General features: G+C 39.6%; 1 protein-coding gene across 2 annotated transcripts in view; it reads left to right on the top strand.

Moving 5' to 3' along the window:
* Positions 1–2,135: 2,135 nt before the first annotated feature.
* LOC107711568 (insulin receptor substrate 2-B-like) overlaps positions 2,136–18,482 on the top strand; it is a 39,515-nt gene continuing 23,168 nt past the window's right edge. For both annotated transcript variants that reach the window (XM_016516560.1, XM_016516559.1), the window contains exon 1: positions 2,136–5,859. In XM_016516560.1, the coding sequence (XP_016372046.1) occupies positions 2,415–5,859 (3,445 nt within the window). In that variant the 5' untranslated portion in view covers positions 2,136–2,414. The remainder of the gene's footprint in view (positions 5,860–18,482) is intronic.

Below are 18,482 nucleotides of genomic sequence, written 5' to 3'. Positions count from 1 at the left end.
GAAACCATGATAAATTTTTTCCAGTATTCCTTGATAAATAAAAAGTTCAAAAGAACAGCTTTTATTTGAAACAGAAATCTTCTGTAACAATGTAAAAGTCTTTAATGTAATTTTTGATCAATTTAATGCATACTTGCTAAATAAATCTTACTAACCCAAAATGTAGAACAGTAGTAATATATATTTGTAGACAAATGCTAATTAATGTTAAAAGAATTAATTACTGAAATCCCATATGTACTGTAAAAAATAAAAGTAACATTTGAACATACCATGTCGTTTGTTTAAAGGGAAAAGCTCAATTTTAATAGTGAAAGTGCTCATGTGTGTATGTTATGAGTCTTGAAATGACTGTGACGTCATAGTTAAAGGCATTCTCTCTGAGATGCAATAGAAATTCTGAAGCACTGAAATACTGTATAACAGTGCCCTCTTGTTATTGTGTCAGTAAACGCAGCAGATGGCGACCAACATTATCACGCCCTATGTGGATTATCTAGTACTGACTATAAAACTGCAGAGCCACCAGGTCACCCCTAACCAGATTACCTTCTCTCAAAACCTGTTCATCAACTCTCAGCAAGATCACCCACCAATACATACAAATTATATACAGTGATTTTGAATAATTATGAGCTATTTCTTTTCCTTCTCAGTGTAACTGCCTTGTCTCTAGGTGTTCAAAGGTGGTCAATCTTTTGAAAAGGGTTAACTTTGGTTGGCTGTTGTTTTCGATGTAATTCAGATTTTCAATAATACATTTTGATATTACAGAACAGTCATGCTGTCAGGGAGCATTAAAGGCATCAGTGTCTCTGTAGAGGAAATCAGTGACACAAAGTACACACTGGGGGGAAAAAAACGAATGAAACCTTTACCTTATGAAAGTTAAACTCTAATAATATTCAGACTCTGAACTACCTTGAACTCTCAGCTACAGATATGCCAACTTTCCATCAATTAAACAAACATTAAAAATGTATCCTCTCATCAATTTCACCAAAACACATTTCAATTTATTGACCTTAGTTGCAAATGAGTGAACACAGTAATTATTTCACAATAATGACTTAGCAGGTCAGAGTCAGTGTGAAATGTTTATCAGAGAGTAGCTTGTATTATCTACAATGCATATCATATGCACGTGTTTTTTTTTCTTGTAAAAAGCCCAGAGACACAAGCTGCATGCCTTTTCTAATAATTATTTATTTATTTATAATTGTAACTGGACATGATTTGATAGCAAATTATAAACGCTAGTTGAAAGTTAGATCATGAATTTAACGTCATTTACACTAAAACATCTTGATGATTAGGCATTCATATTCAGTTATGGATGCTATTAATTTCTCTGCTTCTGTTTTTCAGAGTTTTGATTTTTGATATGCAAGATGCTATATATTGTGAGCCCAAACTCACAATATATTTACATTTAGTCATTTAGCAGACGCTTTTATCCAAAGCGACTTACAAATGAGGACAATAAAAGCAGTTTATTGTCCTCATTCATTGTCCTTTATTTTTAAATTTATATATAAGCAATATAAATTTACAAGGACATTTTCTCACCTCACGCTTACAAAACACCAACTCGATTGCCAGCAGTTCAGACTGTAGGTACTGTAACACGAGTGGCTAGCAAGTTAGTACTTTACAAATCCCCGGACTACTTCTGTTAAAATACCAATCACCGGCAAACTACAATAATAATAATCGGATTAATGCGATAAAAGGATGTATTCACTGATGTTTGGCAAACATGTAACAAAGCTAATTGGGAGCAATCGGCTCCTGACTGTACATAGAAAACTTGCAAGTGATATGCATCCCAAAAGGAACAAACAACACTGAGCTAAAACGTCTGTGATAGGACGGATGAATCTTCAGTCAAACGCTACAGCCAATGAACGCTCGACACCCTATGACGCAACTTGCTTTACAGAATGTCATTGGGCAAAACCCTATCAATCATCAGACGTCACCTTGGAAGTACAGTGAAACGCCGAGTGAAACCATTGGTCAGTCACATTCACGTAGTACCGAAAAGATCCATCGTGATTGGTCGCCGCAGCTTTCAATCACACGTTTCGCTCAATCGGGCGCCTCCTCCCACCCACAGGCGAATGACGCACGAGTCATGTGTGTTTGTGTGCGCTCCGTAGTGTACACAGGGCGCGAGCAGCAGATTGGTAGCCCGCTAGGAGGATCTACCGATAATAGACCGGGTAAATGTGGTCATGTTGCAGTTGCTGGCATTGAGTTCGAGGAGCATTGGCTGGGATACCTGCTTTTCATTTTGCCGCCGAGAGAAGCTCAAACACTGAAGTGCGCCGCCTGAGACACCGTTCCCCCCAAACAAACATGGGGTCTCAGTCTATAAGCCTGAGGTAAAGTGACCTTAAATCTCTTATCTAATGGCAAATTTCGAGAACTACCAAGAAGGCAAAGCCGCTATGTTGATGCTGGAAACGCAACAGCGGGCTGTCGGGACTAATCCTGCAGCTGCAACGACGAACGGCGACACTTCTGTCGGGGAACCCCCTTCCGTACTTGATGTCGGCAGCGCTGCTTTTCATCAACCGAGTGAACAGCAGCAGCAGCACCTGGAATCGCCGGCGAGGAAAGGATCCGCGTCCTCTCTTAACCGGGCGCTCGAGGACTCTGCCGCGAGTAACACACACACTACCTCAGCTTCCCCTGCTGTGAACACCAGTTCCGCCGTGTCGGACGACATTAGGAAGTGTGGCTATCTGAGAAAGCAGAAACACGGCCATAAGAGGTTTTTCGTCTTGCGGGCGTCGAGTCATCTGGGGCCGAGCAGACTGGAATATTATGACAGTGAGAAGAAATTTCGAAACACTCTGCGCTCGAGCGCCGCCGCCGCATCAGCTGGTGCCTCTCCCCCCAAAAGAGTGATCTATCTCTACCAGTGTTTCACTGTGAATAAAAGGGCGGATTCTAAGAATAAACATCTCATTGCTTTGTATACTAAGGATGAATACTTTGCGATTGTCGCTGAGAATGAGCAGGAGCAGGAGGAGTGGTACCAGGCGCTCAGTGAGCTCATGAGTGAGGGGAAGAGAGGCCACCTGGACGCAGATGAGATTGACGATGGATATGGTACTGTGACCCCTGGGATTGACTTTAAGGAAGTGTGGCAGGTAAATGTTAAACCAAAGGGTTTGGGCCAGACGAAGAATCTAATCGGCGTGTATAGGCTCTGTCTGTCTGCCAAGAGCATTCACCTGGTGAAGCTGAACTCTGAGACACCTTGCGTGAACTTGCAGCTGATGAACATTAGACGCTGCGGCCATTCAGAGAGCTTCTTTTTCATTGAGGTTGGCCGGTCTTCTTCTATAGGACCTGGGGAGGTTTGGATGCAGGTGGATGATTCTGTGGTGGCTCAGAACATGCACGAGACCATTCTAGAGACCATGAAGGCACTGAAGGCATTTGCCGAGTTCAGGCCCAGAAGCAAAAGCCAGTCTTCTGGCACCAACCCGATGGGTTTCATCACCACACGGCGACACTTGGGCAACCTCCCACCCAGCCAGACAGGGCTCCAGCGGCGGGCTCGGACCGAGTCTGTGGTGGGCACTCCACCCAGCAGGAAGAGCAGTGGAGCAAGTGGGTATCGATTCCGCACCTCAAGTGAGGGAGAAAGCACGATGAACCGCCCCTTTCGCTCTGTGACAGGTAGCCTTATTCATCTCAACACAGCCCGTGCTAACCTGAGCCGACAGGAAAGTAGCAGTGGGGCTGGGGCCCGCTATATTCGTGCCCCACCATGCTCCACTTATCATGCCCGTTCTGCCTCGCTGCCAGTGTCACACTTCCCTTCTACCACCAGTCCCATCAGCATGTCCAGCAGCAGCGGGCATGGCTCTGTGTCAGACACTATCACTCGCCCCTCCAGTGCGTCCATTTGTGGATCCCCGAGTGATGGAGGATTCAACTCGTCTGATGAGTATGGCTCCAGCCCTGGAGACTTCCGGTACTTCAGAGTACGCAGCAACACCCCTGACTCCCTGGGAAACACACCACCGATCCGTGAGGAGCACTGCCTCAATGACTACATGGCTATGGGCTGGAATCGCGATGTGTTTGGAACAAGTGCAGCTGAGGCGATCAAAGATGAAAGTGCAGATGAAGATTCACGATCGGGGTCTTTAAGGAGGCGGACACCCTCCTTCTCCAGGCAGGTTGGGGGCGCTAGTGCTGCTGGAGTTGCTGTTTATCAGAAAATGACCCAGACCACCTTCTCGCTGGACGAGGCTGTGGCTGAGAGTAGCTCTTGGGGTGGCAGTGTTCAAACTGTCTCTACCTCCTCCTCCCTCTGCTCTGACTACAGCTCCAGTTCTGAACACAGCCAGGACCGGGCCCCTAGCCTACGGCCTGCAGACGGGCCTAAAGATGATGGGTACATGCCCATGATGGCAGGTGTGCTGCCCTCCGCTAGTGATGCAGACTACATGCCTATGCAACCAAATATCCTCCTCTCTGCCTCTGCACAAGTCCAAAGTGCTGCTTTACATGTTCCCCAGCACATGGACTCTCAAGGCTATATGATGATGCTCCCAGGTAGAAGTGGGGCTACTGACTCTCCCGTCCCATCTAGCCCTGACATTAGCAGACGAGCAGAAGGGCGAAGAGCCTCAGACTGCCTTGAGAATGCAGAATACATGGATATGTCTCAGAGCAGCTCCACAGCTAATGCTCAAAAGGTTTCCGCTGAGAATTATTATGCCTTGACCACTCCTGGTGTCCCCAAATCCTACAGTCCCTATTTCTCCCTACCTCGCTCATACAAAGCTCCATCCAGAGACCAGGGAGAGCATGATGATTATGTCCCAATGAGTTCCCCAGCAAAACCAGTCTACATTTCACCCACAGCCACCCCAGATCGCAGTAGCAGGTGCCCACCTTCTGAGTCCTCTCAACATAATGGCTTCACGGATCGCCGTGCCGTTCGGCCGAACCGCCTGCCCCTGGGAAGGCGAAGTTTGCACAGCTCTCTGCGAGCAGGAGAAGTGGCAGTGCGCCCTTCCAGCCCTGGAGAATACATCAATATTGAATTTGGGGATCGGCCCACATATTCTCCCTGCCCCCCCTCAACCCTTAGTATTAACCGGGAGCAGCGCAAGTCTCCGCTGCCACAGGATTACATGACTGTCGAGGTGGATGGCCTTCCACCAAAGAGTCGGTCCCCACGGCCCTCCCTGGTGGCCCCCTGGAATCCTCCTTCATATATCCGGCCCTCCTCATCCTCCCACAGCAGTGGGCTCACGGTGGGTAAGCCTGGCGACTACACAGAAATGTCTTTTGGGCCTGAGGAGGAGTCCAAGAGCCCTACAGCCATGCTTGAGCACCTGTGTGTTCTGGAGCAACAGTTTTTCCCCTTCAGCCCTCCGACTGAGCCTAAGGTTGTCCGTGCTGATCCCCAGGGCAGGCGGAGACACAGCTCGGAGACCTTTGTCACATCATCAGGAGCGTCAGGTGGAAGTGGCACGGACTCCAATGGCACCGTGCCTAGCAATAGTGGGGCTCACCAGGTGGGCTGCAGCAATCGTCAGAACTTTGACTGTGTTTGGACTGACGGCGTGACATTCGGCAGTGAGGGTGCACATGGAAACTCCTCGGATAGAGCCGATTCCCCCTCTGTGAGGTCTGCAAGGACTCTACCTGTGGAACACCAGAATGGCCTGAACTACATCGCCCTAGACTTGAGAGACGATCTCCAGCCTGGAAACAGTCATGATGCGCTTGCCTTGTCATCCTCCAGCGTTCCTCCCCCAGAGAATGGTGCCTATGTCAGCATAGATTTAATTAAATCTGAGGGTCTTACATCGGCGTCTAAAGGTGAGCAATCTTAAATATGATTGTTTTTCTTGAAAGTCATGTCTATTTCTCTAAAATCATCTCTTTCTTTCTGAACAAACTTTCCTTTCTGGCAGTTAGTCTGTCTTTGTTTTAAATGTGTTTAATATGTTGATATAAAAGACACTTTTCTTGAATATGTCAGCCTCTGTTTCAGTTTCCAGTATTTCCATACTTTTTTATCTTCTAAATAATAGTTCAGAGCAGACTAGTTAAAAAGATTAGCTGCTTTATTCATTTACTCACTTGTCGTTCCAAACCTGTATGACTGACTTTCTTCTGTGTAACAAAATATAGTTATGTCTCAATGTGTGTTTTTTTTTTGTCTATGCAATAAAAGTCCAACGTTGTTTGCACCCTGTTGACTTTAATTGTATGGGCAAAAACAGTTGCAACATTCTTAAAAATATCTTGTTTTGTGTAGTTGGAAGAAAGTCAAATCACCTTTATTTTTATAGCGCTTTATACAATACTGGTTGTCAAAGCAGCTTTACAGTGTTAAAGAGGAAAATAGTTTGTCAATGATGCAAGAAGACAATAACAAAGAGTCATTTTTCCAGCTAAAGTAAGTTCATTGATTCAGTGATGTCATCATCCAGTTCAGCTCTCTTCCAATAGTGTCTGTGCAATCAGTCAAAAATAAGTAAAAAAGTAATTCTTAGAGGTTTGGAATGAATCGATGAGTAGGCTAAATGATGACAGAAAATTACATTTTTGGGTGAACTATCCCTTTAAGTGTGTACAAAACAACTTTATTGTAATGCACCCCCTCCTCTTGGCATCTCCTTCCTGTTGCATTCTCTAACTCCTTTGCCCTGAATGTTTATTTTTTTATTTTTTTTTATATCCACTTTGTTTAGGAGCTGCTGAGTGTGTGTTGCTGCAGGGTGTGTGAGAGAATGAAGTGTTAGTGAGTCAGTGTTCTCAGCAAGCCCTAGATGACTCATTTGTTTATCATAGTTGAAGAAGAGATGGATGTGTGTGTGTGTGTGTGTGAGAGAGAGAAAAAGGTTGGTTTAAAGCAAGTGATAACTTTATAACATCTCTCTCACCCTCTCTCTTTCTCTCATACCCTTCTTTTCCTTTGGCAAACAGAACTGTTGTAGATGTATGACTCAGGTGATGATACAAAGGAAACTTTATTTTCAGGCAGCATTGCCGCCAACTAGCTACAGATATAGACTTGCAGGGTTTAGCTGTAAAATTTATTGCATGATATGTCATTGGCTAAAGGATTCGTAATACACTGCCATGCTTTTGGGGGCACTGCAGGTAGGATACTATTCCAGTAGTCTTCACTAGTTTATTAAAACTGCTGGGTAATTTCTGGGCCATTACTGTGTCATCGCACAAATGCCAAGCAGGTCTCCCTCTGTCAATGTCAATGTTGACTAGTGCTCAGACAAACAGTTAAATGTTATACAGGGAGTTCAACCTGCAGATAGTGTACTTATAGTAAACCTTATGTTTTACTTATCATTTATTTTACATTGAATCAAGTACACTTTCAATGTGTAAAATTATACATTTTCAGTTTTTCGTTGTGTGTGATATACCTTCTCTATATAGTTTTAGTGTGATATACACTACTGTGCAAAAGTTTTAGGCCACTAGTATTTTCACCAACAAAAATGGTTTTAAGTCAGATATTTGATAGTTTGTCAGTAGGAAATATTAGTTTACATTACCAAACATTCCTTTTGCCATTAACTACAGCACTGTGAAAAGTTTTAGGCACTTGTGTAAAAATGCTTTAAAGTGAGATTTTATCTATCAATTAACTTCTGTTAGCTAAATCTAATCAACATTTTGTGTAACCACCCTTTGCATTTAAAACAGCTTTTGTCCTAGGTGCACTTGCACATAGTTTTTCAGGTAGCTTTGCAGGTAGGATTCTTGAAGTGTCTTGGAGTTGTCTCAGTTTTTTCTGTTTCTTCATGTAATCCCAGATGGACTGGATGATGGTGAGATCAGATCTCTGTGTGGAGCACTGGCTATTGTCAGACTCCTTGTGCAAACAAATTTCACTGGATTATTACAATTAATGGCAAAAGGAATGTTTAGTAATGTAAACTGATATTTCCTACTGACACACTACAGCAAAAGATAGAAATTACTGTCGTAAAACCATTTTTTTGTTGGTGAAAATACTAATTGCCTAAGTTATAGAGTGACGGTTTATGTTGTCTTTTCAAAAGTCAGCGAATCATCTCAAAAGTGAACCTCAGCTTCATGTATGGATTGCATCATCTCTGTGTGGCCTGCACATTCACTCTATCTGTTCAAGATTACACAAGATTAGCAACATCAACTACATCATTCCAAACCTTTTAACCTGTGTCTATACAAAATGTTGGTCTGGATGGTCACTGAACTTTACTAGGTTTTAATATAATAACTAATATCACTTGTGATATTGTTTGTGTCGGCTGGATTTGCCTGCCTAATTGTTGTTTTTGAGTCATAGATATAAACTGTCCATAAGTCTGCAAGTGCATATGACATAGGGGTGTGTGATATTGACAAAAAATGATGTCTCTATTTTTTGGGATTTTATTGATAACGATAATCAGGCAATATTTTGCACAGTGTGTTGTGCTGGTACCTTAAGGTACAGCTGACTCCTAAAGATTTTGATATTCTTCATATTCCGTGTGGTGGTCAGTTCACAGCAGTGACAGAAATTAATCTTTTCCATTAAGTTTAAATAGATTTTTACCCTTTATGGGCATTTTTTTTTTTACACTTTATAAAGTAATTTTGCATCAAATTCTTACAGTTGATCAATAAAGTCAGTAACAATAATAAGACCTCTGGGTTGTTACCAAACAAATAAAATCAGTATCAACAAAATTATTCTTTGCAAAGCAGTGGAAACACAGAATCGGCAGCATCTGAAGTGGCATTTAGATGTATTTACACAATTTAATGCAGCTCAGATGGACCTGGATGCATTTAACCTGCAGTTACAAATGTAGAAATAATATTTTGATGTTTTAAACATAAAACGTTGAATACTGATATTTGAAATTATTAAAAAAAGAAAAGATACTTTAAATGGGAAATTAAAACCACCAGTAGGTGGCAGCAAGTCACTGTTAATAAGTTGAGTCATTGCAATTGAAACGATTCATTCAAACAGGTGATTCATTCAGGAACGAAACACTGTCATGTTACTCAGAGACGCAAAACAGTGCTGTGGCTTTGTTTGGAACTATTTTTGTTGGTGAAAGCAAAAACAGGCAATATGGTGTCTAAAACATAAGTCTCTTAATATTAACTTTCTTGTTTATTGAACTGTTATATAAAATCAGTGTCACATTTGTAATCATGCTGATTTTTGGAGGGAAAAACTGCATTCTTTGTGTAATATTGGTTAACTATATGAAATTATATAAATGCATACATTTTCTGCCCCCATATCTTGAATTTTGTGATCATCCATTTAATACACTGAATCATGCAGTGAAAGAACGCACTCTAAATGCAGACGAGCACAACCTACTAGACATCATCACATATAGTCTCTGTAGGTGTGTTTTGGTTGGTTTTTGCAATATACTCGATCATGTCAAATCGCACATCGTTAAAACAACAATTACAATATTATCATAGATGATATATATCGCACACCCCTAATCTGATTCTCTCTCTCTCTCTCGCTCTATATATGTGTGTGTATATATATTAGGGCTGTAGTTATCGATTATTTCTGTAATCGAGTATTCTACAGATTATTCCATCGATTAATCGAGTAATCGGATAAGAAGTCATTTTTCTTTACTAAAGAGCAATACTAAATATACAAGAGATAAGATAGATCTCTTAAAATAAACAACTAATTTGTTTTCTTTTTAGAAAAATTAACATTTTTATTGCTGAAATTGCATACATTAATAACCGTGAAAACTAAACCCATTTAATGTATTTAATTGCCAAATTGCATTCAAAATGCAAATACAAATATATAAATTTAAAAAATAAAAAAATAAAAAAATAAAATTTAAATCAATTTCACATTACTTTAAAAAAGGTAAACAGTACAAACTAAAACTAAGGCATAAATCAAAATAATAGTAATAAAAAAATAAAAAAAAATACCTAATCATTGCATTTATGTCATGCAACTTAACTTTCAAGTTTCAGCCTAACTAAAGCTCAAACATGACAAGCCTTTACTGTCTTCTTGGAAGGCTCTGTGGCTTTTGTGAGAGGCAAAAATCAGTGGATAGGAAGGTAAGCTGCAGGGACAGGACGACTGGTTGCAATCGAGGGAAAGATGAATGCGGCCAAGTACAGGGATATCCTGGGCGAAAACCTTCTCCAGAGTGCTCAGGACCTCAGACTGGAACTAAGGTTTACCTTCCAACAAGACAATGACCCTAAGCACACCGCTAAAATAACGAAGGAGTGGCTTCTCAACAACTCTGTGACTGTTCTTGAATGGCCCGGCCAGAGCCCTGACTTAAACCCAATTGAGCATCTCTGGAGAGACCTAAAAATGGCTGTCCACCAACGTTTACCATCCAACCTGATAGAACTGGAGAGGATCTGCAAGGAGGAATGGCAGAGGATCCCCAATTCCAGGTGTGAAAAACTTGTTGCATCAAAAAGACTCATGGCTGTATTAGATCAAATGGGTGCTTCTACTAAATACTGAGCATTTTTCAGTTTTTCTTTTTTAATAAATCTGCAAAGATGTCAACAATTCTTTTTTTTTCTGTCAATATGGGGTGCTGTGTGTACATTAATGAGGAAAAAAAATTAACTTAAATGATTTTAGCAAATGGCTGCAATATAACAAAGAGTGAAAAATTTAAGGGGGTCTGAATACTTTCCGTACCCACTGTATATATATATATCTCATTTCAATTCAGTTTAATTCAATTCTTTTCACAAATCCTGTTTTGATCCATAATCTGTTTTCCCATTTTCATTGAAATATATAGACTTCTGCTTTTATCGAATTAACTTGCTGACTGTTCCTAGCCAAGAAGCTGTATTGAGTAGTTAAGAAGTTATGTATATTGATACATAAATATTAAATGATCCAACAAACACTTTACAGGTCTCATATTTGGGCGTGGAATTGAAGGATTTTTGCATAAGTTTACACATTCCCAAAGTTCCCATGCTTATAATGCAGAAAACTCCTGCAAACATTTATACACTTTAGCATGTAGGTTGAATTAATGCATCAATCCACATTGATGTACAAACCAAACCAATAATTTCAAATCTTACTGTCAGACTTTAATTTTACAAACAGTGATTCTGCGTTACTGTTAGGGATGCGCCAATCCGATATTCATATCGGGTATCGTTCCGATAGTGCCATTTTTCTCGGATCGGGTATCGGTCAGAGAGGTCCAATCCAAATCCGAGATTTTTTATTTTTTTTTTTCTCGATTGTGCGAATTATTCTGTGTTACTTCTGAAGCCATACGATAGCTTAATGTGAGCTACATATGAATATTTAAGTCATTACATTAAAGTTCACACAAACTCTTTTCTCCGCTGTGGCTGTCAGTCATTCGTTCAGCCTTTAAACCCTGGCCGCGTTCGGTTACAGCAGTCTAATCGCAATTACAATTATGGATGCCACAATTACGTAATCGTTCAAAGTGGCAATTAATCGTTCAAAGTCCACTTATGTTATTCTGCAGGCTTAAGATGTTTTTTTTCTTTCTACATGTTATCTTAAAGGTTTTTCCATTGTTTTAGTATAACATTATAATACCATTCATATTTGTACTTTTTTTTATAATTTAAAGAAGAAACCAATCCGATGTATATTTGACATTTGAGGCTTAATACTATAGAAGAGTAATAGAGGTTTTTCAGTTAGAGTGTTTTCAGCTTGTTTATTTTCATATAAAAATATGGCATGCAGTTGCATCAAACAATGGTATAATCATCATTCAATGTAAATTGTGATAGTTGTAATTAATAATCGCAATTATAATTTCAAGGGAGTAATCGACAATTATGATTTTTGTCATAATCGTGCAGCCCTAGAATATGGTGATTAGGGCTGCACAATTAATTGAAATCACGAATAAATCCTTTGGTTTAGTGCGATTTATGAAATCTCAAAAACTGTTGTCAGTGAAGTACGGTTAATGTGATTAGTAGTAAATGCTTGAGTAGTAAATGTTTGAGTCGCTTATAACGTGCATTTGAAAAACCAACATGCATCAAACATCTTTCCAAACATGAGAAGCATTTATGAACGTCTTGTCCAAAAGACAACATTTAATAACATGTTTTTACTCCAAACTCACTTCATAACGTCAGTCAAATGTTTGAAATAAAATCATTCTATGAGTTGATGTGGCATCTTATATAGAATAAATCACACAACATATTATTTCATAGTATTCTATGCAGTGATAAAGGCTATGTCAATTAGCATTGCATTATAAATATAAAGGCTAAGTGATTTCTGCATAATATCATTGCGCCTGCTGCACCCATGGTACGGCAGCAAAGTTCCTTGATTATTACGCCGGAATGAGAGTATAGTTCCTAGCCATATCGGCCTAGAACTGCGCAACTTTTCATTTTCCGTCGGTCTTAGTACACGATGTAACTACAGAAGAGTCAAGTTTTAAATAGGAAAAATATAGAAACTCTTTGGTCATTTTTGAGCGAGATGCTAAAGGTCTAATCAGATTCAATGATCTATGCTAAGCTGCAGCTAAAAGTGCTACCACCAGACCTGGAGAGCGACTGAATGGATTTGAAAACGGTAAAACTCAACTGTTTAACTCTACGGGAGTTGGTAAATGAGCCTATTTTTTTTAAATAGTGGGGTGTTCCTTTAAGTAAAATTCAGCAATGTGTTTTAATATCAACACAGTGCTTTTCAGAGCTCACTCTGGGACTATCACACATCACGAGGTAAACAGCCAAGGTAGCGTGGAACAGAAGAGTTTATTCTGTACTGAATTGTCACAGATTGTCCAAATGAGCAGAGAAATGTTCGAAATGGTTAGTTTGGTCTGTGCTGCATATCTAATGTAGTCTTGTCTGAAACTAGGCTGTTTTATTGTGAACCCTCTTTCAGTAAACAACTTTTACAGAAATGTTCTGTGAATGGTTCCATGTTACAATGAGGCAATTAGATGTTAATATCATGGAACGTTGGAATTCTGTTATATCATGTTATTTATGTGTGATACATAAATGTGAGTTATTGGTATCATTGTCAAAATGTGCTATTAGCAGGTGGCCCTGATTAGGCTAGCCTACAAGCAAATTTGTCTATATAGTGGAGTAGAGGTCTGCGCTGGACAGTTTTTTTTAGTCCCGCTCCCTCAAGGTTCTATTCCGCACCCACCCGCTCCTGCTATATATTCACTTTAACATTGACAACACAATAGGGAAAAAGTGTCGCAGAGAGAAAAAAAAATAAAAATGTAGGTTGTACAAAAATAGCCTATTAGCTATTTTTATTCGTCTTGTCAAAATACTAAATTAGTTTGACATTTTCTGTTAACACAATAGGAAAAGTGTCGCAGAGAAAAATAAATAAGACATCTTTCATTTAAAATGATAGGCTAAGCAAAATATAAACAAAACCGAGTTGAACGTCCTTCAAGGACAGCGCATCCACACTTTGCTCCATCCTTATTCTGCTCTGTCACTCATCGACAACCTGCCTGTTCTGTCTGAGGACTGTATATTTACCACAGGTACAGCCTGCTCTGAGCATCGTTATGCACATGCTGCGCACAGACCACGCAAATAAAGCGCGTGACGGTAAAAGCATGCGTGCATACCAGTCCTGAGCGCAAGCTATACCAGTGGTCAATAAGAATAAAGCGCAGATATGCTGTTCTAAATGGACGTCGGGAACGGGATATTGTTAGACTGCCCGCTCCCGTTCAAATTACACCAGAGTTACTGACCGCTACCGCGTTTTATTCGGGAATTTTATCCCGCGGCGCAAAAAATCCGTTACGGTCCCACGGGAGAGCCGTGGGAATGCAGACCTCTATAGTGGAGTTACCTGGGAACCCTCTTATGTAGAGAATGATGTTCTGCTGATCATGTGATCTTCACATTTTATTCAAAAGCTCTATATATTTCTTTGTGCAATTTTTAAATTGGGGCAAAATTAATGAGAATGTAAAGTTTTTATTTTATGTGTATTTAAGTGTAGCTTTATGTAGGAGACCTCAGTCCTCTGTTAAGAAATGTGTTTCAGATGAGCTGTGCTGGGCTAAAGTTCTGCTCAAGAGGCATCATGCTCTTCTGTACATCACATATGCCTATATTTACAGCGTTATTTTGAGAGCACACCTTATTTATGCCGCAGGTAACGGGATCCTTTTCCTGTGTTAAATTCTGTTCAAACACGCACACACTCATGTCTCTTTCATTACTTTACAAAGCACATAAGAGAATGAGAACAACACGGATACCACAGACTGTATAAAATTGACTGTATCAAGTGCAAAATTAACTACTCTTTCTCTCTTTGACACTCTGTAGCTTCTAGGGCCTAAATGTGTAAAGAACAGTCTCAGAATGTGATTTTACCTGCAAACGTCTTTATTTCCATATATTTTTAGAAAGTATGCAAATATAGCTGCTAGGGATGTAACGATTCACTCAACTCACGATTCGATTAAAAAATACCATCTAAACTTTTCTAAAGACCGTAAGTTCCCCTCAGACATGCATTCATATAAACTCCTACCCCTAATTGAATCGCGGTTTGTTTAGTATCTCAACCGATTTGAATCGTCACATATTTGAATCGATTTTCAACCGGCTCGCGGTTAATCGTTACATCCCTAATAGCTGCAAATGATTAAAAAAAAAAAAACTTACACATTTAAAAAGTTTTTGTCCGTTTTTTTTCTTTGAAAAAAAAGTTTTTTGTTGTTGTTAGAATTTAATACTTTTATTCAGCAGGGATGCATTACGTTGATCAGAAGAGACATTAGGCATTAAAGGCATTTATAATATGTTCCTGTGGCTCAGTGGTAGAGCATTGCGTTAGAAGCGCAAAAGGTTGTGGGTTCGATTCCCAGGGAACACACATACTGGTAAAAAATGTATAGCCTGAATGCACTGTAAGTCGCTTTGGATAAAAACGTCTGCTAAATGCATAAATTATTATTATTAATTATTATAATATTAATGTTAAATAGTTTGTTCATCAAATATTCTACAAAAATATTAAACCGCACAGCTGTTTTTAATATTGAAGATAAGAAACGTTACTCGATCAACATATCTGTATATTAGAATGATTTCTGAAGGATCATGTGACACTGAAGACTGGAGTAATGACTGCTGAAAATTCAGCTTTACCATGACAGGAATAAATGACATTTCAAAATATGTTAAAATAGCAAAAAGTGTTTTTTTTAAGTTATAATAATATTTCACTATAATAATGTTTGTCATATTTTGGTCAAATAAATGCAGCCTTGGTGAGCATAAGAGACTTCTTTCAAAAACTAAAAAAAAAAATTACAAACCCCAAACTTTTGAATGATATAGCCTCTTATTCTTTTGATTTAAATATATTAAAATGAAAAATAAACAAGTTAGCGAGTCATGTGAATGTCTAGACACTTGTTCGGTATAATTAGGCTGGTTTTGGGTTCATCTGACCATGATCGGATACAGTTTTTAGGGGACGATTACATAAGATGCTAATTTATATACAAAATAATCAGTGTGATTACATTTTGAGGTGATGTATTGCTGTGGGCCATTAGTGTTTGTCAGTGATTGTAGATGAGTCCGTATCAGCCTTTAGAGTTCAACCTCCACTAGTTTACTGGTATACTGAGTTACTGATCTACGTTGAGACAGACTGAAACTTTGACCCTATAAGCAAACAAGTTTCCCCTCCCTAGAGAGACCTTCACCCCATGTTTGTGTGCACATTTATTAGTAGATCCATGACAATTTCTTTTAACTACACACTAGGGTTGTGATGGTGAGGAAATTTTCCCATAAAAATCAAAACGACGGTGGGGGTCGGTGACGCGGTGGGCAAGTGACGTAACCGGTGTTGCGGCTTAACACCGGTATCACCGTCAGCACCGTCTATCGCGGCAAGCCTACTACACACACGTGGACCTGCATAAACACACCTAAGCCTTGCATATTGACCTTTTAAACAATTTGGCAATGATTTTTAAGGAGGCATAAGGCAGCGGTGGATTGCAGCACATAAGTGTATGATGGCGTTTAGTACATGTTGAGGTGTTCTGTCGAGTACTACGCAAGCTATCACATGAGCTTTTTAAAAACCTATGGACCCAAATTAGGGTTGAGAGATGACAGGAATATTTTGGTCCAGAACATGAAGTGCTGAGCTTGAGAGTCTTATGCACATATGTGCACACACGGTCACACCGATTCTTCCTGTTTAATTATATTTGTGAGTTACTCGACCAGTGTTTATTGTATAGTAATATCCTGTGTGTTCTGTTTACGTCAAAGGCGAATCAGAGCCTGCCTAGCAACCACATCATAAACCCCTGTGTGGCACTCTTTATTATCTGTCCTGTCTCTTTCTCACTCTCTCTCTTTATATATTTATCTATCTGTCTCTCACACGCTTCACATAGATTCTGCTTCATCCTGTGCATGGCTCCATCTAGTATCAGTGTATCAAAATACAAATTGAACTTGAAACTTATTTGGTAACTTAATAGGGCATGTATAAATAAATAGCATGATTTATTTGATAATAATCATGGGAAGGAAGACTTTTCTTTGTGTACAACAGTTTTAATCTTTTTTTATTCATCAAAGAATCCTGAAAAAATGTACCATGAATTCCACAAAAAAATATTAAGCAGCAAACGGACTGATAATTTAAAAGAAATGTTTTCGTGAGCAGCAAATCAGCATATTAGAATGAATTCTGAAGGATCATGTGACACTGAAGACTAGAGAAATTGATGTTGAAAATTCAGCTTAGCCATCACAGGAATGAAGTGCATTTAAAATAGATTAAAATAGAAAACATTTCAGATTAATATTTCACAATATTACTGTTTTTACTATATTTTGGATCAAATAAATGAAGGCTTGGTAAGCATAAGAGACAAAAATATATATTTTTAAAATTACCGACCCCAAAACTTTTGAATGATATTGTACATTAATACAGTCACAACATAGTTAGCACATTACATAAAGAGTTACTCAAGGCAAAGATAAAACCATCCTTGCAGCTTATGGTTAATTTATCAGCTTGTCTCATATTTTATGACTGTTTTTCCTGGCATAGGTGGCTTAGACAAGCTTAAGTCCCACCTATTGTCCTCATGTATCATGAATTATATGGCCAGTCGTCATGGTGAAACAGAGATCCCTTCAACAGGTTAGCTGTTTTCGTTTAGAGAACTTTCCACGGAAGGTGATATAGTGTGTGTGTGTGTATTTGGCACATTCAGGATTGCCATGATTGGTGTTTGTTGGTCACTGTTATCAAGGTGAAGTTCTTCAGTGTCTTAATCACATGAATCAGCTCTCTCTGCCAATGCAGTCTTACTGGAAGATTGATGTCTACCGTTTCTTAAGTTCATCTACTAGTGAAAGAAGAGACTCCCACAGGGTCAGGGGCAATCCTATTGTCTCATAGACTTGCAGAACAGCTCCAAAAATAGGCTAAAGGAGCAGTGGTTTGTTGGTTGTTCCTCCTATGGTGCCAGTCTGGTGACTTTGCATTATGACATGCTTATAATGTGTGAGTGGTGTTATGGAGTTTCGTGCCCGCACAGGGATGCAGATGCCATTCACTTTTTAGGACCGTTTGAGGAGATGGCTGGCTCAGATCTCTTTGATTCCAGGAAGGTTGTTAATATATAACACCTGGCAAACCCAAACTGGACATGCTCAGACTTGAAATGTTCACCTTGATCTTGTGTGTAGGTGGGAAAGTTGGTAAGGGTGTGGTTGTCGCTGTGGGGTAATGATGGCACCAAGGCTGGGAGGAACTCTGGGACCTTTGGCTCCCCTATCGGACCTGGCCTTCAGTTGAACAATGAACTAGCAGCATTCCTGCCCCAGACGCCGCTGTGCAGAGAGCTCTGAAAGCGGCGGCATTGTGCCTCCACCACCATTGTTAGGTCAGACAAAGCCCTTTATCAAAGGCACTGCTTCTGTGCACCAGGGTCAAAGCAGGCCACCGTACAACCCCACTGCCCGCCAGAGCTGTAAGGGGATAGAGAAGGTAATAGCAGGTGAAGGGCATGTCAGGTTATCCTTAGACGGGACAGGTAGGACATGGTAAGATTTGGTCGCGGATAGGCATGGGAAGGAACAGTAGAATTTGTTTATTTTTTCTTTGATTTGTTTCCTAAAAAGAAGAAAAATAAAGACTGACATCTTTATTTAACCTAAATTTGTAATTAGTTATTTTATTTTAGTTATATAATTCATATACATATAATTTATATAATTTCAAATAATTTATATAATTTCATATACATCATTTGATTTAATAATAACCCAATTTGAAGCAAAAACAGAATGTTCTGACTAGCTTTGTGAAATTATACTACATGCCTGAACGAAGCAAACAGCAGAAGCTCTGAATGAGATGCAGATTCACTCTCTGACAG

The sequence above is a fragment of the Sinocyclocheilus rhinocerous genome, unplaced genomic scaffold (assembly GCF_001515625.1).
Source record: "Sinocyclocheilus rhinocerous isolate Xijiao unplaced genomic scaffold, SAMN03320098_v1.1 scaffold837, whole genome shotgun sequence".
In the NCBI taxonomy this organism is placed as follows: domain Eukaryota; kingdom Metazoa; phylum Chordata; class Actinopteri; order Cypriniformes; family Cyprinidae; genus Sinocyclocheilus; species Sinocyclocheilus rhinocerous.
Note: the sequence above shows the minus strand (reverse complement) of the source record. Positions and strands in the feature narration are given on the sequence as shown.